We start from the raw sequence: 25,887 nt of genomic DNA on the forward strand, positions 1-25,887 counted from the left end.
CCAGCCCCGCGGCCCGGCCGGGCCGGCCGCGCGTTGGCCAGCCCGGGGTGGGCGGGGCCCAGCCGGGAACGCCCCCTAGCGCCATAGGCCGCGGGAGGCTGGCGGCGCCCGAGGCCCCGCCCTCCCGCCGGGCCCGCCCCGGCCACGCCCAGTCGGCAGGCCCCGCCCCTGGGCGGGCCGAGTCCGGACGCGCTGGCGTGGCGAGCAGGGGTGCCTCCGGCGCTGGGCGAGCGAACTTCCAGCCAATGGGAGCGCGGCCCGGGAGCGCGCGCCGGGCCTCGCAGAGACGTGGCCGAGCGGCCCTGGGCAGCGCGTCGGTCCCCGCCGGGCTCGGACGGGGCCGTGGCGGGCTTGACTCGGGAGCGTCGGCGGCCCCGGGAGGCGCCTTGGCTCCAGTGTCGAATGTGGCGAGGCGGGGCGCCCCCTGTCGGCGCCCCACGTCCCGTAGCCCAGGCGCTGCGTGACGCGGGACCGCGCGCCCCTGTGGAGGAGGTGCGGCCGTGGCTGCCCTGCCCCGCGACTTTCGCAGACCGGGGCTGACGTCCTCGCGGAGAGGACCCCGCTTGGCGATCAGGGCGGGACCCCTGCACCTGCTCGTAGGAGTGTGAGGAGGGGGCCGTGGGAGGAACCGTGGGTCTGCGGGCTTCGCCTCGTGCACCTGCTCCTAGCAGTGTGAGGTGGGGGCCGTGGGAGGGACTCTGCGGGCTTGGCCCCGTGCACTACACCTGGGACGCGGTGGGAGGGACCCTGGGTCTGCGGGCTTGGCCCCCTGCACCTGCTCCTAGCAGTGTGAGGTGGGGGCCGTGGGAGGGACTCTGTGGGCTTGGCCCCGTGCACTACACCTAGGACGCGGTGGGAGGGACCCTGGGTCTGCGGGCTTGGCCCCGTGCACTACACCTGGGATGCGGTGGGAGGGACCCTGGGTCTGCGGGCTTGGCCCCCTGCACCTGCTCCTAGGATGCTGAGAACAAGGCAAACCTCAACTCCGAGCCCATGACATTCGCGTTCGGGAGGTGTGCTGACCTCTGCTGCACTTGGAATGCCTATCAGGTCTGCCTCCCTCCGCGGAGACGGCGCACCTGTTCCCTAGGAGCTTGGGAAGCAAGCCGATGGGAGCTCCAGGAAGACCAGAGGGGTCCCTGTCACGCGGTCCTCCTGTCGCTGGCTTCAGTGAGACCCTTTGTGCTGGCTGAGCGTTGCTCTTGCCCAAAACTGAGCAAAAGGCAGGCCCAAGCAGAGGAGAGGGAACAGCTTGAGCAAGGTCTTCCGACAGTGTCCCCCCCGTGAAGGGTGCCTCGGGGGCCCCAGCCTGGACTTCCAGCCCCCGTCTCCCCAGAGCTTGTGAACTGGCTGTATTGATTCGCACGTGTGCATTCGCTTTCTCAGCTGCTTCATGACGTTTGAGCTCAGGTTTGATCTTGCATCACGTGGGTGGAGCCCCTGCCTTCCATTAGGGAAAAACTCTAATAAAGTCTAGTAACCAGGCCGGCGCCGCGGCTCACTAGGCTAATCCTCCGCCTTGCGGCGCCGGCACACCGGGTTCTAGTCCCGGTCGGGGCGCCAGATTCTGTCCCGGTTGCCCCTCTTCCAGGCCAGCTCTCTGCTGTGGCCAGGGAGTGCAGTGGAGGATGGCCCAGGTGCTTGGGCCCTGCACCCCATGGGAGACCAGGAGAAGCACCTGGCTCCTGGCTCCTGCCATCGGATCAGCGCGGTGCGCCGGCCGCAGCGCGCCGGCCGCGGCGGCCATTGGAGGGTGAACCAACGGCAAAGGAAGACCTTTCTCTCTGTCTCTCTCTCTCACTGTCCACTCTGTCAAAAAAAAAAAAAAAAAATCTAGTAACCAGAGAACCAGCTGCCACAGCACCTGCCTGGGGGGGAAATGGCCTTGTTGTGGGGACCGCCAGAGATGACAGCTAAGACCCGGGGTCGGAAGTGCGACAGGCAGGTATTCTGATGACAGTGCTGGCCTCGAAGGTTTGGTGGCAAGTTTCTTTATCCGTGGCACAGTGATAAAAACAGCACTTGGCACAGCTGTGAGAATTAAAGCACTCAGTGGACATGTGACATACAACGCCGACACACAGCCCAGCCCTGGCCCTTTCAGAGGGGCTAGGCACAACCCCGGGCATGTACACACCCAAGATCTGCTGAGTGAACTGGACAGCTAAGCTTCTCCTCTGTGCAGAGAACTGTTTGAGACGGAGGCCATGCCTCAGAAAACCGAACACAAGGCAGCACTGAACAGGAGACTCGCCACCTTCTAGAACAGCAGGGCGAGCCTGGAGTTGTTTGGCACGGCCGGGGGCAGCACAGCACATCAGGCCATGACACCTGTGGAAGGAGACATTCTAGTCATGTTCCAGTCCCAGCTGCTCCACTTTTGATCCAGCTCCCTGCTCGCGGGCCCAGGAAAGCAGCAGAGTATGGCCCAGCTTGGACCCCTGCACCCACGTGGGACACCTGGATGAAGCCCCCGGCTCCTGCCTTCAGCCCTGGCCCTGGCTGTTGCTGCCATTTGAGGAGTGAGCCAAGCCCATGGAAACACTGTCTTCCTCCTCTCTGTAACTCTGCCTTTCAGATAAAACAATTAAAAAAAAAAAAAGCCTTGAAATTTGTGACTGACAGCATGTCCCTCAAATAAAACCCAGTGTTTCATCCCGTAAAACGTCTGTGATCCCCGCTCCTTCAGTGTGTCTAAGTTACAAAATGTGTTGCTAGTTTTGGATTATTTTCAAGTGGAAGGAACATACACTAACATCTTCACAATAAGTGGGTACTTTCTAAAAAAAAGTTATGGGGCTGGCGTTGTGGCACCAGCCGTTAAGCCACCACCTGCAATGCCTACATCCCACGTGCACACCAGCTGGAACACCCGGCTGTGCCCTGCGAAAGCAGCAGCAGACGGCCCAACTGCTTTGGCCCCTGCTGACCACATGGAGAGACCCAGATGGCGTCCCAGGCTCCTCACTTGGGCCTGGCCCAGCCTTGCCTGCAGCAGCTATTTGGGGAGCGAACCAGCAGATTGAAGATTTTTGTCTCCCTCTATCACTCTTTCAAATAAATATTTTTAATTTGCTTAAAAGGCAGAGTGTTGAGGGGTAGAATCTTATATCCACTGGATCATTCGCCAGATGGCCCCAGCCACCAGGACTGAGCCAGGCCGAAGCCAGGAGCCTGTAACTGCGTCCAGGTCTCCCCTGTGGGCGTTCCCACTGCTCTCTCTGGGCTGCTGGAACTGCAGTGGGGGTTGGGGAGACAGACAGGAAAACCAAGGAGCCACAGAGGTTCGCACAACTCACCCTTCAGCTGAACCCATTCTCCCAGACACTCCTCAAGGCACCACACTTACGATTCGGTCCCTACATCCCTTTCTTGGGGCTACGGTAGCTCCCCCCAGCTCCTGATTTCTGCTGTGAATGCATTATCAAACGACCAGCTGTCTTGGGATTTTTAAACAGACTGAGATTATTTAAGATGGGACTCGTTAACGACCGGAGTAATCAATACGAACAAACTCCCTGTGCAGTCCAGCAGTGCCAGCGACCTGCTGTGCTTCCCTGAGAATGCCCAAGAGACAGGAAGGACAAGGGGCCCGGCTCTATTAATAGCTGGATTTTGAACAAACTGTGGAGGGTTTCTGCCCACCAGCAGGAAACACCTGCAGTGGGCCCAGCCACTTGGTGGAGCAAACTTCCGGGGGATCTGTGAGACTTCCTGAGTCCCTCCACCAGCACACGTGGTGCCGACACTGGGACCTGCACCTTTACCACGCACCCCAGGGTGGTTTCTCCACGATGGCGTCACGTTGGAGCACAGGTAGAGTACGGTGTCTGCCATGTTAACGTGCCCTCTCCAGTCCCAACCCACCAGGCCTGAAGAGCGCTGGAATGACCAGATCCCGGGGGAGAAGACCAGACCACTAGCTCCTCAGTCAAAACGGCACACACTGGAGCAGCCGCGGCCCACCACACCCAGGGACTCGGTGAAGACGCAAACTTAAGAAACGTCAAATGTTAAGCTACATGTCAAGTTCAGTGCCCCCTCCTCCCTGCCCCCTGCAGCCCTGCTCTGGTAGCAGAGTGGTGAGCAGGCCACCCAGTGACTAATGGACTAAATGGCTGCACCGGTTCAGTGAGAATCCAATGGTGGGATCCCAGGGACAGCAGAAGCACTGACTCACACATCCCATCAGTGGGAAGAGTGCAGAATGTACAGACACAGAAACCCAAAGGAACTTTTCTGAGTAAAAACATGTAAAATCACTTCTCAGAGAGCTGTGAGGAGGTACAGTAACAACTTACGGTGCAGAAAATAGCACATTAACCAAAAACAAGCCAAATGCCAGATTCTAAAAATGCGTGTTTGTGGAATAACCCGCACGGATGTACTCAGATCTTCATTCTGAAGTCAGTAAACGTATGCCTTGTGAGTTCAGTTCATTCGACTGTACTTGGATTTTTAAAACGGGATTATAACCTGCATCCCTGGCTCCCACCGGAGCACGACCCTGGCCGTGTCCCAAGCCCACCAGGAACGTCCCGAACGTCCCCTCCACCGCCATCACACATCACAACACCAGCACTCTGGATACTGTAAAAGTTTATTTCTGTTTTAGCCAGCTCACAGACCCAGCTCTCTGAGGACTGAGCTGATTTCGTTGTAGCGCAGTCTCTGCACCTCCTTGTAATGTTCCTTCCACCCCCACACCTTCCATCAGGACGGACATCCGAAGTTCAAGTTGCCAATACAACCCTCAAAATGCAAGTTTATTGAATAACGCTGAGAAGAGCAGCAAACAGACAAAAAACGCATCCACCTAAATAAAAAATGTACGTATTTACAAAGTTCGGTAACTGTTTTCACATGCAGGGGTTATGCACAGGAGAAGGTTGGTAGTATCTTGAGAGATCTTGAAATGCTAAAAGCGGTGAACAGACACAAACACATCAAGGTTCAGCTCTAGGCCAACTAACAAACCTATGCAGTCCCTACAGAGTCGCACCGTCCAGCTCCGGTTCCTCCTTGCAGGCACAAGCACGTTGCTGTATCCTGTGTAGTGGTTCCAGTGACCACCGGTGGTGTCCAGCTGCAGCGCCACATCTGGACGCCCCGTCACACACAGGACCATCTACCCATCGGGGAGGTACACTTCTGAGAAGGGGAACGTGAAAAGCCCCAGTTCTGCTCGTTAAAAATGTGAACAGAGAAAAACAAGTAGTGTTTGTGCAACACGGTGCGGTACTTTTACAGAATATGTTTAAGGCCATGGCAGTCTATAAATTAAACTGGATTCCTTAAAGAACCTGCTGTTGACTACACTGTGAGTGCTCAACACATGAGGAGATGCACAGTCTACAAAGTGCTGTTTAACACAAGAAACAAAATACACAGTGCGAGGCAACGTGGAAGCAGGTGTCCCACCGGCTTTCCTGCTACAGCGGTCTACTGTGACAACCCTGTACAGATGAGCCAGGGTCAGGAGTCCCTTTATGGACGTGGAGATCACCAACTACAAACCAGGCTCACGCTAAGTTTCCATCCACCTCTGTGCCACAGAGCCAGCAGGTGCCAGCCGCAGGTCCTGGGCTCTCCGTGCGATTCTTAAACAACCTGTGGACGCCACGCACGATTACACAGATAAAGCAGGCAGGGCTAGAGTTGTCACAACAGTCAAGATGTCTGACAGCATCAGACACCAGAGTGCCAAACCTCACGGCAGTAAGAGAAAGAGAACCTGCGTGTAAGTGCCGTTTGTGCTGAGTCGACGCCACGCCCGGATATAAAAGTGAGACGTTCCAGCGTCATGCAGCGGCCCTGACAGAATGACCGCAGACAGAACAAACAGGTGTTGGAACAAAGTCTGGCGTTCGGAACAGGTTTTATTATATTGGCTGGAATGCTCTAAATTCATGAAAGCTTTGGAGGAAATCTTCAATTCCCAACCCCTTCAGAAGGTGTGTGAGACCAGGGACAGCTAGGAATCGGCATGCTCTAGCTCGGCCCGTCCACAGCAGAGGGGTCTCAGCACAGTGTCGTGGAACCCCTCAGGCAGCGGCATCGGCCTGCTCTGCGGACGGCGTCTCGGCTCCTAAGGTGTGGTCACGCCCTTCACATGCATCAGGAGGGAGGCGAGGCACCGAGTTCGTGTCCCCGTGAGTCAGGCTTGAAGGATTCCTAAACACTGTGTGGCACTAGAACCCGCATGCTGTACCAAGTCAGGCTCCTAGTAAGCTACCAGATTCTATAATAAAATATTATAGTCATTAACTGATAACCAATATAAAAATCTGGCCCAGAAAGGCCAGAATAGAAATACGCAATTTTCTTGATTTAAGATGGTCAAAAGTGTGGGTCTGGTTTTGTTTTAGAAAAGAAAAGAAAGAGCTCTACACATTGTTTAAGCATGTGTAAGAAGCCTTTGTGTGTGCTGACTTTATCACGACAACTCTAGCTGATTCTGTGTGAGGGTTAGGGAGACACATCTGCAGCGGTGCACATGAGAAAGGAACTCTGAAAAAGGCAATCTCTCAGGTTTAGGAAGGACCATGTTCTGGGAAGTACTTCAGAGGAACGGACAGTAATTCTAGGGCTACAGCCAAGGACGGAAGACTTCCGGAGGTTCTTCAGCTTCTTCTCGATTTTGAATGTTGAATAAGCCACTGAAGTGTGATATCTAGAGACACAGGGCAAAAGGGAAAAGTATTACAACACCGTAAGACAGTCAGTACTCACACAATGCAGCTAACTCCAGGCACAGCTGGGCCTGCCCCGTGCTACTGCACACCACCACCTGAGTGTCAAGAGGAGAACATGGGGGCCGGCGCCATGGCTCACTTGGTTAATCCTCTGCCTGCGGCACCGGCATCCCATATGGGCGCAGGGTTCTAGTCCCAGTTGCTCCTCTTCCAGTCCAGCTCTCTGCTGTGGCCTGGGATGGAAATGGAGGATGGCCCAAGTGCTTGGGCCCTGCACCCACATGGGAGACCAGGAGGAAGCACCTGGCTCCTGGCTTCAAATTGGTGCAGTGCCGGCCATGGTGGTCATTAGGGGAGTGAACCAATAGAAGGAAGACCTTTCTCTCTCTCACTGTCTATAACTCTACCTGTCAAATAAATGAATTAAAAAAAAATAGGAGAACACGAGGAATTGGCAGGATGAGAGTCTTCTGACAAACACGTGTGCAGCACGGCACCATCATGCTTCTACTGTGGACAACATCAGGGACTCCTTATGACGGAAAAGGCTAAGTCGTCATCTGGGTTTCTGGGTCACAGGTAGCGGCAATCTTTGCAGATCATCTCCCCAGAACCCCACCTGTTCTGTGTGTGATTTGAAGGTGCTTTACTACGGAAATTAAGGTATTCTTGTACCTCAGGCAGCTGAAAGCACAGCATACGTCCTGTGTCAGAATCCTTCCTGGGCTAGCATACTGAAGTCACAAACCTGCCACCAAAGCACGTGCCTCCGTCTGACCGAGGACAACACCCTGACTGGGCCCGTGAGCAGGGAGCTGGATCAGAAGTGGAGCAGCTGGGACTTGAACATGACTAGAATGTCGTGTTGGCCACGTCTAACCCATTGCACTTGGAATTCATTCCCTGCTCCAGATAAACAGGCATTCCATTCACAAACCACCAGTTTGAATCCAGAGTGGGTCACACTCCTTGGCTTGGTAACACTGTCACTCAACCAGGTGTTCTGAAGTCAAAGCCGGCAGCTGCTGGCCCGCAGAGCAACCACGAGGGCCAGCCTCCAACACAGAAGCTCCCACCAGCTCTCCACACCACCTGCGGAAACGAGCCCGAGCGACTTTCTCAGCTGGCTACTCTGCCTCTATTTCAGGGAACGGCAGGGAAGGCCTAAGGAGTAACAAAGGGGTCAGCGCAGCGGCACACTGTGGCCCGTGGGGGCCTCTATCCGATGCCACCGAGGGCACACGGGCAGGTTCTCGGCTGTGGTGTCATTACAACTACCAGAGATTCCTCTTGAGAAGCACTGCTGTGGAAAGCAGTGCTCTCGCGGGGTCTGCATTGAAGTCTAACCAGTGCTGCCACCGAGCACTGAAAAAGAGGTTCTAACAGAATACTGTACTGCACTGAATAGTGTCCCCTAAAAGTGCACATCCATCCACACGCTCCAAAGGACTTCACTTGGAAACTGCATCTCTGTGGTCATCCTGGGAAGAGTCCACAGACACAGACGGGGAGAACACCACGTGAAGCCGGATGGGAGGCAGCGATGCAGCATGGTCTCTAGAGGGTGCTGGACACCACCCAGGCTACAGAGAGGCAAGGCAGGCCCCTCTGCCACCTGCCCACACAGACTACCAGCCCCTCGAGCCAGGAAAATCGGTTTCTGCTGTTTTAAGTCACTGAGCTCAGGGTACTTTCTTGTTGCAGTTCTAAGAAATTAACACAATTTACAGGCTTTTGCTTCCCATAAAACACTAACATTCTATCCTAACAACTCAGGGTTCCATGAATGGCAGGAGTGCCTCAAGACCATCTATGTCAAGTCCGACTTCCAAAACATTGTTTTTTATTTTAAAGCACAACTGGCTAATAGTTCTTCAAAAATCAATATAATAAATTTAGTATTACATAATGCTCAAGCTAACCACTTCACAGCTTTTACGTATTTAAAAAGAAGATTCAGGATTCTTCATCCGTTGTCAAAGGAGAATGCCAGCACTTTTTTCATGGGGCCAAATCCACAGTGCCCTACAAAGAAAGTCACTTGGACAGAAATGACGATGACAAGCAGCAGAGCGCGTCGGCAGCCCCTCCCCTTACCTATGTTATCCTTTTCTTTGCAAGAAATTGAATAGCAGCAGATTTCTCTGTCCTGAATAGCAGACAGATTCCTGCGAGAAGCAGAACTGAGAGTAAGTCCGTGCATACAACAGCTGTCACACATAGCACTTCCACTTAATTCTACTCGTTATTTATTAGTAAGCCAAAGAAATTATTTCACTACTACTGAAATTTTAGGGATTCACCTCTCTGGTAGACTGAGTTGGTCCACCTAAAACCATGGCTCTGATCACAACTGAATAATGTTAACAATGCTCAGTCAGCAAAACAGCGGGCCAGAGTGTACTCAATTGTACTCAGTTTCCAAACCGCACCATCATTCTCAAGACTTACATTTTTTCAATTAGCTGTTTCTCATCCAAGGCATTGGGGAGATCTCTCTTGTTTCCAAGTACTAGCACCTTTAAAAAGGAAAAAAATACCGGGAATAAGCTTTTATGCAAGAAATATCACCTAGGTATACCAGCTTGATGGCTGACAACGTTAGCATCCAGATGTTAACACACGCTATAATACTAAGGCATGTTTGTGTATCTGGTGGCCTATTTCATTCATTTAATTATTCCTACTGACATTCACTTAACTCCTACCAGGCAGACACCCCTAACTGAGAATGTAGCTGACAACTTCTATTTCAAACCAGCCAAGTCTATGTTATACATGCTATTTCTAATAAATTGCTGCCAAAATGCAACTAGGATCTTAAGTAACCAGGGCAGGGGTGGAAGAATGACTTTTCACAACAGCCACTAATCATGTTAGCAGCTAAATCCTTCACATTCGAGACCCATCCCACAGAGCGCCACTTGCTGGCAGGCTGCTAGGTGGACGGCTGAGGGCCTTGGGCTGACTGTGCCCCAGGAGCCACAGCCGAGAGAATAAAAGCTGCCAAGGGCCCTTGCCGTCACCATACCACCTTTCCCAGGCACAACAACAGAGTCGGAATCTGTAGCTCTGACCCACCCTAGCTAACCAAGTACACACCCCATCTGTGTCCTATTTCCTGCCCCAACTCCAGACATTGTGACCAGTGCCACTCATGCCTTAGACTGTCATTTCCATTTCATACAGAGGGCAGAGGCACAGACAGCCAGGGGTGCTGGGAGCTCTGACAGGAGTGAGCTGGGAAGCCAGGAAGCAAACCTGAACACTCTTGGTCGGCTCACCTTCCCTACCTGGCCACCACCTGGCTAAGTCTCTAATCATACATCACGGACATCTGGGATCAGCTGTCAGTTTTGTGGCTGCCTGGAATCTCCTATGCTCCTTCCACTTAATAAAACAACTTGCTTTCATAGATGAGATCATTTCTGTCCCAGCTTTCCTCTCCACTAGATCACACACTCTATACTTGGAAAGCAAGGACAGAGGACCCCTGGTGACACACCGGAGTAGCATGCACAAGCGCTCCCATCAAAGCCACTGTGCCGCGACCCGGGGCGGCCGTGCAGGGTGGTCATGCTTGCGTCTGATGCTGGCAGCCGCTGCGCTCCTCCTGTGCCAGCTGCTTTCTAAGCCTGGGACGTGCAGCCTGCCCAGAGACTCAGTGTCCTTTCAGTGAATTCCTTTCTGCTTAAATCAGCTCTCCATGGTTTGCAACTGAGACAAAACAACTGAATTCATAGAAAAAATCGAAGAATAAGCTTTCAGGTCAGATGGACAGGACGTAAACCCTGACTGTTGAGGCTTACCAATGGCCACCAGGCCACTATCAACAAGGACCACTACCAGACTCGACATGCTGTGACGAGTCACTGAGACCACACAGCTCCAGGCTCTGACTTTAATGACCACCCCTCTGCCAGTGTTCCTGAGCTCAACAGGTCAACAACCGATACTGCCTTCTTTCCAGCTGCAAGAGGCAGGAACCAGTACCACCGCTCTCACACACTCAATCCGTCAACAAGCCTGGTGGTCTGTGCTCCAGGACTCCTCTGGAATCCGTCCCCCCACCCCGTCTGCTCTACCATCCTAGCCCACAGCACCATCCTCTGCAGGAGAAACAAACAGCCTCCTCCCTCCACCCTCGTCATCCCTCCAGCTCAGGGCGTCCGTGAAGTGTAATCAGAGCACTCTCCCTAACAGCAAGTCCTGCCCACGGAGGCCACTCTGGCGACATGGCTACCCAAGGCACACCAACTCGCCGCAGCTCCCCCGGCTCTCAGCTCGAGAGACCCGCCTCCAGGGTCTGTACCCACAGCTCTCCGCTTCCGGAGTTCACAGCTTTGGGTCTCAGTTCCTGCCTCCCCTCATCAGGGACACCTTCCCCCTTCTCCCACTAGGTCAGCTCTCCCCGCTAATGTACCCGTGGTCCTTTCTCCTCACCACCACGCCGGGCCGAGCAGTGCTCCTACTGCACAGTACTTCGGAATGGGCAGATACTCATAAAATCTACAATATACTGTAGACACTCAGTACTTATATCTTACCAACCTCAAACATAATTTTTTAAAGAAATCTTTTACTTAATGAGTACAAATTTCAAAAGTACGTCTTTAGGAACACAGTGACTGTTCCCACCACACCTGCCATCCCATCCCCACTCCCTCTCCCATTCCCAGTTCCATTCTCCATTGAGATTTATTTTCAATCAACTGTATACATAGAAGACCAACTCTATATTAAGTAAAGATTTCCATGACTTGCACACACACACACACACACACACAATATAAAAACCAGAATGACCAGCACCCCGACACTTACTGGGATTCCTTGTAACTGGGGTTTGTCTAGAAGATTGTGTAGCTCGTTGCGGGAGGCCTCTATCTTCTCACGATCTGCAGCATCTATCATATAACTTAAAAAAAAGAGGTGCTCTCAGTGTGCCTCGACATGCTGTGACGGCACCAGGGTTACAGACTCAGCTCTCTGGAGATGTATGCACCTGACACTGTTCACCAAAGGCAAGTCCTACATGAAGAAACCTCGGCACTCACACACTTATCTAGACTGTCCCGCGGCCAATATGTGGCAGGAAAACATTTATACCCCAAACAAAACACAAAGCTCATTCTATGATTAATTCTTTAAATCACAAGTAAATGGAACTGCTCAAGAAATGAGCTAACAAAGATCTGCATTGCTGGCCGGCGCCGCGGCTCACTAGGCTAATCCTCCGCCTAGCGGCGCCGGCACACCGGGTTCTAGTCCCGGTTGGGGCGCCGGATTCTGTCCCGGTTGCCCCTCTTCCAGGCCAGCTCTCTGCTGTGGCCAGGGAGTGCAGTGGAGGATGGCCCAAGTGCTTGGGCCCTGCACCCCATGGGAGACCAGGAAAAGCACCTGGATCCTGGCTCCTGCCATCGGATCAGCGTGGTGTGCCGGCCGCAGCGCGCCGGCCGCGGCGGCCATTGGAGGGTGAACCAACGGCAAAGGAAGACCTTTCTCTCTGTCTCTCTCTCTCACTGTCCACTCTGCCTGTAAAAAAAAAAAAAAAAAAAAAAAAAAAAAAAAAAGATCTGCATTGCCTAAGAAAAACTGAGTCTTTGAAAGTATTGAAAACAACTTTCTTCTCTGAAGCCTAAATTGACTTTTAGAAAAACAAAGCTTACACAATAGCGTTGACTCCCCTGCAGTATCGTTCCCACATGCTCCGGAAGCGGGGCTGTCCTCCTATGTCCCAGATCTTTAAATCAAGACAAGACAATTCTTAACACAGGTATTTAACACACTTCACTGGAGGGAGAAGCAGCAGCAGAGGGGAAAAGGAGGGAGACACACTCACTCGCACACACCAGAGCCAGCACTCTCCTTAGGGGCATGAGTTCAAGCCACGTCTGGGAAGTCCTGGCGCTGCTATGAAACCGAAATCTCACTTCTCGTGTTCACACCTGATCTAGAGCTCTACTTGAACAAAGATTTGGTTCATGTGCAAAATTTTCTTCATCAGCTAACCAATACATTTGTAATGTCAAAAGTACATATTTTTAAGATTACACCTTGGGCTGGCACTGTGGCACAGCAGGTAAAGCCGCAACCTGCAGTGCCAGTATCCCATACGGGTACCGGTTCAAGTCCCGGCTGCTCCACTTTCAATCCAGCTCTACTAATGGCCTGAGAAAGCAGTGGAAGATGGCCCAAGTTGGCCCAAGTCCTAGGGCCCCTGCACCCTGGGAAAAATTCCTGGCTCCTGGCTTCAGATCGGCTCAGCTCTGGCCACTGTAGCCATTTGGGGAGTGAACCAGCAGATGAAAGACCTCTCTCCGTGTCTACCTCTGGCTATCTATAAACTCTGTCTTTCAAATAAAATAAACAGCGGGCCAGCGCTATGGCACAGCAGGTTAAAAACCTGGCCTGAAGCGCTGGCATCCCATATGGGCTCTGGTTCAAATCCCAGCTGCTCCTCTTCCAGTCCAGCTCTCTGCTATGGCCTGGGAAAGCAGAAGATGGCCCAGGTCCTTGGGCCCCTGCACCCATGTGGGAGACCCGGAGGAAGCTCCTGGCTCCTGGCTTCGGATGGACGCACATCCAGCCATTGCAGCCAACTGGGGAGTGAACCAGCGGATGGAAGACCTCTCTCTCATTCTCTCTCTCTCTCTCTCTCTGCCTCTCCTCTCTCCATGTAACTCTTTCAAATAAATAAATAAATAAATCTTTAAAAAGAAAAAAAAGCTTACACTTATAAAACCTACCTACAGAACCATGCACCACCCAAATCTGAATACCAAGAAAGGAAACAGCTGGAAATCGGTTACTGTCTAACTGTGTCATTCAGTAGACATCAGTGTCCAATCTTGTTAAATTGTCCTGTAAACAAAACAGCCAACATCCCTACACAGGTGTTTCACTTGCATAAAATTCTTTACTCCATGTGCAAGCCACTACCTGTAAGAGCTCTGTTGGGGCTGATGTTGTGATGCAGTGGGTGAATTTTAATACCGGCACCAGCTCATGCCCTAGCCTCTATCATCCCTGTGGGAGACCTGGAAGAATCTTCTGGCTCCTAGCATCAGCCTAGCCCAGCCATCGCTGTTGCAGCCATGTGGGAGGTGGGCCAGCAGAAGGAGGATTTCTGGCGCTCTCTCTCTCTCTCTCTCTCTCTCTCTATAATTCTACCTTTCTAATAAAAAAATAAATCTTTAAGAACTGGGGGGAGAATTTATTTGCTCTGTCTACTATCTAAGTACTATGCTTGGACACTTGGCTACACACATCTTAAGTCTTGGCACTCATCTTTAAGAGGGGTCCAACCCAGCTATGACACATGTGCTGTGCATGAAGGGACACATACCACTCCAGGGTGTCATTACAAAGAGTTCAGGAACAGATTCCGTGACAAGATATGCCAAAATGGCCATAAAGGTCCAGGCCAAAGAAATAAACCCTCACCAACTCCTGAACCAAAAAGTCAAAACAAACAAACAAAAAAGCTAAAACATCACCCCTAATAAAGAGTCCAACAGTCCATGATTTAAACCTGCCAAACTCATCTTCCAAAAAATTATGTTTGGGGTCGGTGTTGTGGTTGCCCTGGCGCCGGCATCCCACATGGGCACCTGTTCGAGTCTCGGTTGCCCCACTTCCAATCTAGCTCCCTGCTAATGGGCCTGGGAAAGCAGGGGAAGATGGTCCAAGTGCTTGGCCCCCGCACCCACAGAGGAGACCCAGAAGCTCCTGGCTCCTGCCTGGACCAGGTCTGACCATGGTGGCCATCTGGAGAGTGAACCAGCAGATGGAAGGTCAATCTCTCTCTTCCTCTCTCTCTATCTCTGCCTTTCAAATAAATAAATAAATCTTCTTAAAAAATTATGTTCAACAACATTTTACTATTTTATATTTTCAATCTCTAAGAAGAAAAAAAAAAGACTTGCTCATGTATTTAAAATGCAAAGTGAAAGTGAAAAGGGGACGGGACAGAGACAGAGAGGAAGCTCTTCCATTCACTGGTTCACTCCCCCAGTGTCCACAACAACCGAGGCTGACCCAGGAGCTAGAATTCCACTCAGGTCTCCAGAGGCAGTGGCATGAACTTAAGCACTTGGGCCGCCATCTGCTACCCCAAGCACATCAGCAAGAAAATGGATTGGAAGCAGAGGCTACAGACTCAGTGATAGGGCTGAGTAGGAAAAACAAAGTTAAAGGAAAAACAAGGTTACAGTGTTTGCTACTACAAGTATCACACTGAACTACAATATCATAAATAATAAACTATCTTTCAATATAAAATAGCATCCACGAAATAATAATACCATACTCCAAACACTCTGAAGATGAGACTTTATTTCCTAGGAACATCTAAATCCCAAGTATTACGTCTGCTACTCCATCTGCTGTTTTTATTTTATTTTATTTTTTTTTTTTGTGGGTACTTAACAGTATTTCAACTTTTTTCCATTTGGAATAGAAAACAAGCAATCGGTTTTCACTCAGGACATGCCAATTCACTGCCTGTGAACTGCAAATACTCCGGTAAAAGCAGAGCAGCACAGAGGACAACCTGGAGCCGAGCGTGCAAACACTCTACAGGGAGCGTGACGAGAAACTGACACACGTACCTTTATGGTGACGTTACCTTTCGTGACTTTCCTCATGTTGAAGCCCACAGTGGGTATCATGTCTTCACTGAACTGACCTGACTGAAAGAAACAAAGCATCTGAGGTTAGATCAATCAGCATTTGCAACAAAACAAGGCAGCCCACCCTTCTAAGCAATTCTGCATTCACACTCACGCTGTAAACAAGTCCTTTTCAGTGGTGCTAACAATCTAAGGAAATGTTCCTTACAGCCACAGGACTCAAGGAACTACAAAATTATGCTCACACAAAAATATACTCTATTATTTCAAAGACACTTGTGAACAAAATTTTAGATACTCTTAAATTTCAAAAACTTTTGCATTAAACATGAAAATTTATAAATTCTTCCACCTATAAAGGTAGAAAAGTGAAGTCAAATCAATTTTCTATTTTCAATATTTATGTTACTTTAACAGTAACTTAAAAATTCACTGTTGAACAGCTTTTCCAAGTTTCTCTCTTTTTTTTTTAAGATTTACTTTATTTATCTGAAAGAGTTACAAAGAGAGGCAGAGACAGAGACAGCGAGAGAGAGAGAGAGAGAGGGGTGTCTTCCATCCACTGGTTAACTCCCCAACTGACTGCAACAGCTGGAGCTGAACGGATCTGAAGCCAGGAGCCAGGAGCTCTTCCAAGTCTCCACGTGGGTGCAGGGGTCTAAGGACCTGGGCCACCCTTCACTGCTTTCCCAGACACATGAGCAGGGAGCAGGACCGGAAGCGGAGCAGCTGGGACTCTAACTGGCGCCCATATGAGCCAAGTCCTTGGGCCCCTTCATCCATATGGGTGGGAGACTTGGAAGAAGCTCCTGGCTGCTGGCTTTGTATCGGCTGAGCTCCGGCCATTGAGGCCATCTGGGGAGTGAACCAGCAGATGGAAGATTTCTCTCTCTGTGTCTCTACCTCCCTCTGTAACTCTTTTCAAATAAATAAAAAATATTAAAAAAAAAAATCAGTTAGACCACTCATCTCAAAGCCACCTTCTCCCAGCTAGCCAGCAGTGATAGGTGAGACACCAAGCACTGACAATTTCTTCCACTAGTCTGCTGGTTCCTAACTAAACATCAGGTTTACAACTACAGCTTAAAACAGGTATCATTCAGTAAATCCAATCAAGAATTCATGTCTTAATTCATTCCACACATGCCAAATAAACTTTTAAAACTAGTATCTGTGTTAAACTGTTGACTGGAATTCCACTGTGTTTATTAACGTGAGAACAGCCCTTTGCAGACTCCCAGGACTTAAGTACTACCCAGTTTCTCCACACAGGCACAAAGTTTGTGTGCGCCATCAATCCACTCTTTTTTCTTTTCTTTTTTCTTTTTTTTTTTTTTTTTTTGGACAGGCAGAGTGGACAGTGAAAGAGAGAGAGAGAGAGAGAGAAAGGTCTTCCTTTTGCCGTTGGTTCACCCTCCAATGGCCGCTGCGGCCGGCGCACTGCGCTGATCCAATGGTAGGAGCCAGGTGCTTCCTCCTGGTCTCCCATGGGGTGCAGGGCCCAAGCACTTGGGCCATCCTCCACTGCACTCCCGGGCCACAGCAGAGAGCTGGCCTGGAAGAGGAGCAACCGGGACAGAATCCGGTGTGCTGGCGCCGCAAGGCGGAGAATTAGCCTAGTGAGCCACGGTGCTGGCCAATCCACTCTTCCATAAAGCAAAGTATCCTAACTCACAAGAGTCTTCACACATCTCAGCTTAGTCTTCATTTTGGCAGTTACTGTGAAACTCATCTTAATGAGCCACAGTTAAATCTGAGTTTATGTATTTATTGTCTATCCACTTTACCAACACTAACTCTTCAGTTGATGTGAATCTTACATTTTGGGCAAACATCCTAAGATTAACCTCAAAACAGGACTAGTTAAACAAACAAGACTGTTTTCCAGGCCCTAACACAGCCTTGCTGTGCCCTTATGCCCCACAAATCCATTCCCCAATGGTCCAAAAGTCCTGAGCACACTCAATACCAATTTCACAAGTTAATTTCCTCTACAGAACTCCAAAAGTCCTTTTTCTTTTTCCAAGTTCAGTGGAGTTTGGGTTAATTTTTTTAATGTTAACTCACTCACAATCACTACTTTCACTTTCATTAGACGGAATTCTCAGATACACAATTCATTTGTGAAAATCTAGTCATGATATAAAAATGAGACACATCAACACTAGTTGTGATAGGAGATAAACAGAAGCAGCACATGTAGAGATGGCAGCATCACTCATCACTAGAGAAAGGTGGCTCAGAACCTCAGAGACACCACTGCACACCCACTGGAGCGAATACTTATAAAAACAAAGGTAAGTGTTGGCAAGGACGTAGAGAAACTGGAATTCTTGTGCATTATTGGCAACGATGGTAGAAATAGAAAATGACCTAGTTGCTATGAAAAACAGAATGATGGTTCCTCAAAAACTAAAATTAGAATAACCACATGATCCAACTATTCCACCTCTGGGTATAGCATCCCACTGAGTGTACAACAGGTGTTTTGCACAATGAAGCAGCTAAAAACATTGACACATTTAGGTACCAAACTTTGTACCCAGCCTGCAAGGAGAGCTTTCTAAAACACAATACACTTGGCTAACTTCTCAAACACCATTTTACATGCGATTTAATACTGTCAGTATTTCAGGGTCATTTTCCCTACTTCTTGGAAGGAAATTTTTCTAGAAGTAAAATTCTGTGATTATAAACATCAATGATGGCACATCACTGTGATAAAATCATACACAGGTAATGTCTGCAGGGTGCACCTGGATTTTCTTCAAGGTTCATTCACTTTTCCCAGTGATGTCTCACAGTAAACAGACGCCATGTTGTTGCTCATCTGCAACAACTGGAAATCAGGTAATCAAGTCCGTGGGTTTCATTCCAGAACAGCTCACTACAGCAAGATGGTCAATCAGTATTTCTTGAACAAAGTAAGAATTACTAGACCACAAAAGAGGAAAATGCTGGAACTCTTCTATCAACAGGAGCCTGCTGTGATGCATGGGTCACATGGCATGACCACTCTGTGGACCCAGTAGTGTCTCCTGCTTCTTTCTTCATTACGGCTTTTCAAAGTGCCAGGTTTCCAGCTCCTCTCCAGCTCCTGCTAATGCACACCTGGGAGGCAGCAGGTGATGGCTCAAGTACTTCTGTCCTCAGCACCCATGAGGGAGCCCCAGATGACGTTCCTGGCTCCTGGCTTTGGTCCAGCTAAGCCCCAGTTGTTTTATGTATCTGGGGAGTAAATCAGTGGATGAAAGGTTTAGGTCTCTCTAATGCAGCCTTTAAAATAAATAAAAGTAAGAAAAAAATAAACTTAGGGCTGGCATCGCATGTGGGCACCAGTTCTGTGTGGCTGCTCGACTTCTGATCCAGCTCCCTGCCGAAGCGCCTGGGAAGGCAGCAGAGGATGCCCAAGTACTTGGGCCATGTAGAAGACCTGGAGGAAGCTCCTGGCTTCGGCCTGGCCCAGCCATACCCGTTGCAGCCATTTGGAAAGTAAACCAGCAGATGGAAGATCTCTTTCTCCTCCTATAACTCTACCTTTTAAATAAATAATAAAGAAAAACCTTTTTAAAAAATAAAATAAAATAAAAAGACAAAGCTCCTGTCACAAAGCTAAGCCCAAGGCTGGCAGCTGCGCTCAGGGCAGCTCAGGGTTGGTTTCTCCTGCTCCGGAGCCACATAACTGCAACCAGCACTTCGGGAAACAAGCACATGATTAGAAAATACTCCTTCACTGGGTATCATTTTACGCATTTCAACAAGCTTACCAAGCACCGTTGTAAGGATTTAAACCAGCATTAATTCATTTAATCCTCTTAACAACTTTAAAAAATAAAATGGTGAAGCCTATCTTCAGATCCAAGGAACTCCGATGAGCCCTTGTGCTACTCAGCAAGCACACGCAGGTCATCTGACCTCGAGTCCAGCTTCCCTGTCTACAAGAGGACCCAGCACTCAGGGAAACTCACACAGCTCCCACACACACGGTTTCTACATGGTTTACAGGCCTGTCGTCTAGAGCACAGCTGAGTAGGCATCTGAGTGGCTCCAGCGGCAGGAAACGCAGCCTTCACCGCAAATCCATTAGCACCGGCAGGGCTAAAGCAGGCCTGGCCCCTAGTGCCAGCCCCATCCTGTGGAGCTCACCTGTTTACCATGAAAGAGCTCAGAACTGGAAGACAGACAAGAACCCAGGTCAAAGTTAACACCGGAGACATAAGGATGATTTTTAAAAAAAATTTATTTGTGAAAAACACTTCACTGAAAATACCCTGAGACCAGAGGCATGGGGATGGAGAAGTGGACTGTCAGGCTGCTTAGAGATGGCGGCGCTGACACTGGCGACAACACCGGGAAATCCTCATAGGTTCCAGTGTTTTAAAGCTGGCCAAAATAAACTATTTTACATACTATGTAATGTGAGCTCTTCTCTCTTCTTTTTTTGCCAAAACAAACTATGACTCAACTGTTTATCTGCCAAAATTCACACCCTCAACAGGTGAAATCAGTCAGATCTCTTCCAAAAACATTTAATCCAGTATGACGATCAGTCCTCATTTTCCCCATTACTTAACTCCTCTAGTAAGTGACGAAACTGGTAATGACTCCGATGCTTCCATGTGCACTAAAGACAGGGCATGAAAACCAATCTTGCTGATGAAGGACTTGAAATGAAAGGTAACCAGACACGCAGTCTAGGGGGAAGCTGGAGTGGGAGCAGGATTTGCGTGGTCTTGTGGCATATCCCTCCCTCTAGTAAGTGCTCACTGTATGAGGGGGGGGTTAATGAGTAATTATGCGGAACGGAGAAATCACACCAGACCTCAACTATGTGACCAAGGTCATCATGTGCCTCCACACAGTGTCCCAAGGATAGAGACACACTCTAAGAATGACACCAAACTCACAAGAAGGAAAACTGTTTGAGGGTGGGGCTGGTGCCCCCTGAAGGCAGCTGAAGAGACACGGCCTGCAGTTCCGAGATGCTGCGAAAGCGGCCGCGGCCCTCGTGCTAAGCGCTTCTGACTGCGGATCTGGGCAGGCTGACCCCAGAGCTGCTTGAGAGCCCACCCACTGAGGGGCACCCAACTCAGGCAGTGCCTGTGTGCCATGACGGGACCCCATCAGGAGCCCCACAAAGCTACCTCTGCCTTTACACATTCACTCACTCGGTCACCCAGTTACTCAACAGACACAGAAGAAGCTAGAACACACACAGACTCGTTCAACAAATACACGTCGCGCAAGACGGCGGGGGCACAGCACGGCTGCGCGTTCAGAGCACTGCTCTGCACTTGTGACATTTAAGCCTAATGGTGAGTGAAAATCTCAACAGCACAAGAGGTCATTTTCTGCAGAATATCAACCTGCCAAGTGACCTGAAAAACAGTGAGGAAATCTGCATTAGAGGGCCGACCTGTCACTGACGACACAGAGCCGAGGGGCCCCACTCGGGATGCTCGCAGCCCACACCAGCTCACTTCCTCCAGCAGCTCAGGCCCCGGCGCTCTTTCCCTGGCTTGGCTGCTCTGCTCAGTCTCAGAGGCCATCACACACAGGAAGCAGCACGCCCACGTCATCTGGGAGGCAGGCAGACCTCCCACGCCCAGATGTGACAGCAGCGCCAACTGCTGCGCCGGCCCCCAGGGAGGCTCCGGATACACGGAAACTGCCGGGGCCAGAAGGCAAGGCTCCAAAATGCAGCCCTGGAATTGCCACAGGGTTTCTGTTCGGCCCTTTTTGATGGCGTTAAGTTTATGGTAATCTAGAAGCATCTGGGTTTGCTCTGGGGGACAAAGGCTGACAGCTTATTTTTCAAGGTCACCAGTGGTATGTTTTTGCCCAAACAGTAACAATATGGTTTACAGTAACAAAACACTGAAACTGAGTGGAAAACTCCTTAGATATTCTTTGGCATCATACTAGAAAACTGAATCAGATAACTGTCTAGATAACTGTAAAACGTAATAGTACACGGGCCGGCGCTGTGGTGTAGCGGGTAAAGCCGCCACCCCTAGTGCCAGCATCCCATATGGGCACTGGTTCAAGACCAGGCTGCTCCATTTCTGACCTGGCTCTCTGCTATGGCCTGGGAAAGCAGCAGAAGATGGCCCAAGTCCTTGGGCCCCTGCAGCCTCACGGGAGACCTAGAAGAAGCTCCTGGATCCCGGCTTCGGACTGGCGCAGTTCTGGCCATTGCAGCCATCTGAGGATGGATGACTGTCTGTCTGTCTCTCTCTCTCCGCCTCTCAGTAACTCTGCCTCTCAAATAAATAAATAAAATCTTAAAAAAACATTTTTTTAAAAAACCTAATAGTACAGGAATTCTCCAACTACTAACTAAATTCCTGTCATTCCAATTCAAACTAATTAATCCTCTCTGCCTGCTAACAGCACCAGCAGCAACCTCCCTTACAAAGACAACTCCTGAGGATTAAAAGGTTCTCCAAGCCAAGTTTCAAATCAGGAACCCGGAAACACGCCAGTTAACCTCTATTCCTGAAGAGTATTCACTGTTCAAAAGGTTTCTAGTATTTCCCGTGTTCACAATACTTCATAAGGAGCTCCAATAATGGTTTTACTAAATCTGTATCTAAAACCTGCTGAAGAAAACCTCCACTGCTTCTCTGCAAATTATCTGCTAGGGGCATCCCACGTCACTCACCCAGCAACCCACTCCCAGTGTGACATCTCCACTGGATGTCCTAAGTCCTGCAGTGGCCACAGCAATGCCGCCGACTCTGAAAAAAACATGAAGACTGCGGATCATAGCAAATACAGTGGCTGTCAAACCGTCAAGTACAGTGCCTGCACGGACTTCCCATGAACATCGAGGGGCTGTCACCTTTAATCAGCACCTGCATCCTTACACGACAGCCTGCTCATGCTCACACAGGGGCTGCAGCGGGCCACACGGAGCCACTGAGTGTGCAGGGAGTAATGGACAGAACACATCTGCAGGTCCCAACACTGCTCACCAAGCTGCTCTCTATTTCTAGTATGTTTTTACTTTTACTTTCTAATACAAGTACTTTTAAAATTTTTAAAGCAACATTCTTTACTCAGAAACTTCTTTCCTCTTATCTGAGAAGAACTGCATATTTAAGAAAGAGGAGTGGCTGCTGTGGTCCAGCAGGTTAAGCCACCACTTCGGTGCCCGCATCCCCTTCAAGAGTGCCAGGTTCAAGACCCGGCTCCTGCACTTCTGACCCAGGCTTCTGCTAATGTACTTGGGAAGCAGGGGCACTTGGTGTCTTGAGACCACACCCAGATGGAGTTACCGGCTTCTGTTTTTGGTCTGGCCTAGCCTCAGCTGTCGCAGGCTGGGGAATACACCAGCAGATAAAAGCTCGCTTGCTCTCTCTCACTGCCATTTTGCCTTTCATATAAATATGTACATAGATATATAAAAACTATAAAACTGTTAAAAGAGAAAGGCCTTCTTCCAAATCCCTTTCTAGGTTTCTATTCCTAAACACTGGCTCATTCCCCAAATGACTGCAACAGTCATTCCTCAGTCTAGGCTAAGCCAAAGCCAGGAACCAGGAACCAGGAGCTCCACCTGGTCTCCCACATACATGGCAAGGGTCCAAGTACCTGGGCCATCTTCTGCACCTTCCAAGGCGCATTAGCAGGGATCTGTTTGCAAAGTGGAGCAGCCAGGACTCATATCAGCCATCTGATAGAAGATGCTGGTATCACAAGCAGTAGTTTAACCTACTGCACCACAACGCCAGCCCTCAGCTACACAAAAATTTAACCTACAAACAGTAAAATAAATTTCATTCTCATTAAAACAAATTCTGAAAGCCTAGTCTTTTTCAAGACTTAGAAAGGTAAGCCAGAGTAGTTAATTAAAAAGAAAAAAAAAAAAAACAATTTGGTCACTTATGAGGTCTATCCTACTGGACAGAAAGTAAAAATCACCTAGTTAATAAATGACCATTTCAGTATGAAGCATCTCAGTGACTGGAATTACTTTAAGAGGCCGTGTACATGTTCTTAGTAAACAGATGTCAGAGCACAAAGGTTGGGGCAAGCGGCGTAGTGTTATAGCAGGTAAAGCCACCACCTGTGACGCCAGCATGCCACATGGCTGCAGGCTTGGGTCCTGGCTGCTCCACTTTTGATCCAGCTCCCTGCTAATGGCCGAGGAAAACAGTCGGGGGTGGCCCAACAGCTTGGGCTCCTGCACCTGTGTGGGAGACCAGAAGTTCGTGCTTCCTGGATTCTTCCTGGCTCGGTCCCGGACGTTGCAGCCACTTGGAGCATGACTGGCAGATAGGAGGATACCTCTCTCTCTGTAACTCAGCCTTTCAAATACATCAATAAACTTAAAACAAAACAAGAAGTATAAAGGTAGAGCTAGACTGGGGCTCAACCTGGAGCACTGGAGACACTCTCAGGGGCAACAGCCCCGCCCTTACCACCTGCCCGGCTGCAGCCTGTGCAGTCCTTTCCAGTCTCTAGTCTGGCTTTTCCGAATGGAGAACATGCAGATCCCACCGCCCCCTGCCTCAGAGTTTAAAAATAACATGAATTATCTGCTGCCACTATTTCCAGGCACTTAGAGATGCAGTGTGACAGTTCCTCCACTGAAGGAAGAAGTCCCAGACTGCAAAATGAGGCATGGGAGGGAGCTCAGGGAAGGAAATGAGGGCCAGCGCTATGGCTCAGCAGACTAAACACTGCTTGTGGTGCTGGCACCTCTTAAGAGAGCCAGTTCAATTCCCGGCTATTCTACTTCCAATCCCGCCCCCTGCTAACGCACCCAGGAAAGCAGTGAAAGATGGCCCAAGTCCCCGGGCCCTTGCACGCATGTGGGAGATCCAGAAGAAACTCCTGGCATCAGCCTGGCACAGCCCTGTTAAGGGGTAAACCAGCAGTTCGAAGATCTAAGTCTCTGCTTCTCTCTGTAACTCTACCTCTCAAATAAATAAATAAATCTTTACTTAAAAAAAAAAAAAAAAGAAACTGAAACAAAGTCAACCCTCAACTGATTCCTACTTAGCTGTTTGTTCCTCTGTTCCCAGTCTCCTGACCTTGGATTCAAAGGCAGCCTGATTGCCAGAAATCTACACCAGGCACCACCAAACGCTCCCAGGAGAGCCTCCTGTCTCTGGTCTGGATGGAACGCAGGCAGTCCTGGACAAAGTGGGACAGTCTCCCAGATTTTCTTCCCCTCCCCTGCCAATGCACCCAGACCGGTCCCTAAGACTTAACTGAAAAAACACCCAGCAAATTGAGCCAACTGTAGCCCCCGCCACAAGCTTTCTACACAGAAAGTGGGGAGGAGGAGGGAGAAGGGACCCAGTAACCCAGTGACAGGAAATGTCAGAAATGAACTAGAGATCAGACACCATACAAAGTGGTAGATGAACACCCATACTCTTATAAAACAGTGTTAGTGTTATAAATTCAGCTTGTTAAACATACCCCCCATTGTAACCACAGTGAAAATAGTTAAAGGATATACTCAAAAGCGAATGAGAATGAAATTTAACCATTTCACAACAAAACAAAATCAACTAAGTGCAAAAGAAATACTAATACAGGAAATGAGACCAAAAGCTGTGAGGCATACAGAAAAGAAATAGCATAAAGACAGAAGTCTCTTCTTACCCATAATCACTTCAAATGTAAATGAATCAGAGGCCAGAGCTATGGCGCAGCAGGTTAAAGCCCCGGCCTAAAGGGCACCGGTTCTAGTCCTGGCTGCTCCTCTTCCAATCCAGCTCTCTGCTATGGCCTGGGAAAGCAGTAGAGGATGGCCCAAAGTGTTTGGGCCCCTGCACCCACTTGGGAGACCCGGAAGAAGCTCCTGGCTCCCGGCTTTGGATCGGCTCAGCTCTGGCCATTGCGGCCATCTGGGGAGTAAACCAGTGGATGGAAGATCTCTCTCTCTGTAACTCTCTTAAATAAATAAATAAATCTTTTTTAAAATGTAAATGAATTAAACTCTCCAATCAAAACAGAGACAGTCTGGCACGTCCTGATCTTGGATTTATCCGAGTGGCCACCTCAACTTGTCATTCCAGCTTCCTTCTGACAGGCAACCTATGATGGTTTTAACCGCATACCCGGGACACCCAGATGCGGTACCTACTCCTGGCTTCAGCCTGGCCCAACTCTGGCTATGGCAGCATTTGGGGAGTGAACCAGCGGTCCAGAGTAACGTCTCCCATGTGTGGTAAGGTGATTTTTAATACGGGCACCACAGACATCAAATAAAGAAACAAGTCCTTCAACAAAAGTGTTGGGGAACTGAACAACGAGATGCAAAAGAATGAGGTTGGACCCTTACTTTATGCTACATACAAAAATCAGCTGAAAATGGATAAAAGACCTAAGCACACGGTACAATTCTAGAAAACTCTTAGAAGAAAACATAAGGAAAAAGTTTTATGATACTAGATCTGGCAATGGTTTTGAGGATATGATTTTTTTTTTTTTTTGAGGATATGATATTAAAGACAGAGACGGGGCTGGCACCATGGCACACATGTTAAAGTGAAATCTGAGACGCTAGCACTCTATATGGGCACAAGTTCAGGACCTGG

The 25,887-nt window shown here is 49.6% G+C and overlaps 1 protein-coding gene and 1 long non-coding RNA gene across 2 annotated transcripts in view; one reads left to right on the forward strand and one right to left on the reverse strand.

The window, feature by feature from the left end:
* The first annotated feature begins 25 nt into the window (after positions 1–25).
* LOC138843994 (uncharacterized) lies at positions 26–6,152 on the forward strand. The gene is made up of 2 exons (XR_011379289.1): positions 26–1,484; positions 1,845–6,152. It is a non-coding gene; the product is annotated as an uncharacterized lncRNA (long non-coding RNA).
* The window catches only part of ARL8B (ARF like GTPase 8B), a 49,149-nt gene continuing 27,844 nt past the window's right edge, over positions 4,583–25,887 (reverse strand). Inside the window, exons 2-7 of the mRNA XM_051831924.2 lie at positions 15,308–15,388; positions 12,365–12,438; positions 11,520–11,613; positions 9,147–9,214; positions 8,793–8,863; positions 4,583–6,673 (exon numbers count right to left, since the gene is read on the reverse strand). Coding sequence (XP_051687884.1) covers positions 6,624–6,673; positions 8,793–8,863; positions 9,147–9,214; positions 11,520–11,613; positions 12,365–12,438; positions 15,308–15,388 — 438 coding nt within the window. The 3' untranslated portion in view covers positions 4,583–6,623. The remainder of the gene's footprint in view (positions 6,674–8,792; positions 8,864–9,146; positions 9,215–11,519; positions 11,614–12,364; positions 12,439–15,307; positions 15,389–25,887) is intronic.

The sequence above is a fragment of the Oryctolagus cuniculus genome, chromosome 10, assembly GCF_964237555.1.
Source record: "Oryctolagus cuniculus chromosome 10, mOryCun1.1, whole genome shotgun sequence".
Classification (NCBI taxonomy): domain Eukaryota; kingdom Metazoa; phylum Chordata; class Mammalia; order Lagomorpha; family Leporidae; genus Oryctolagus; species Oryctolagus cuniculus.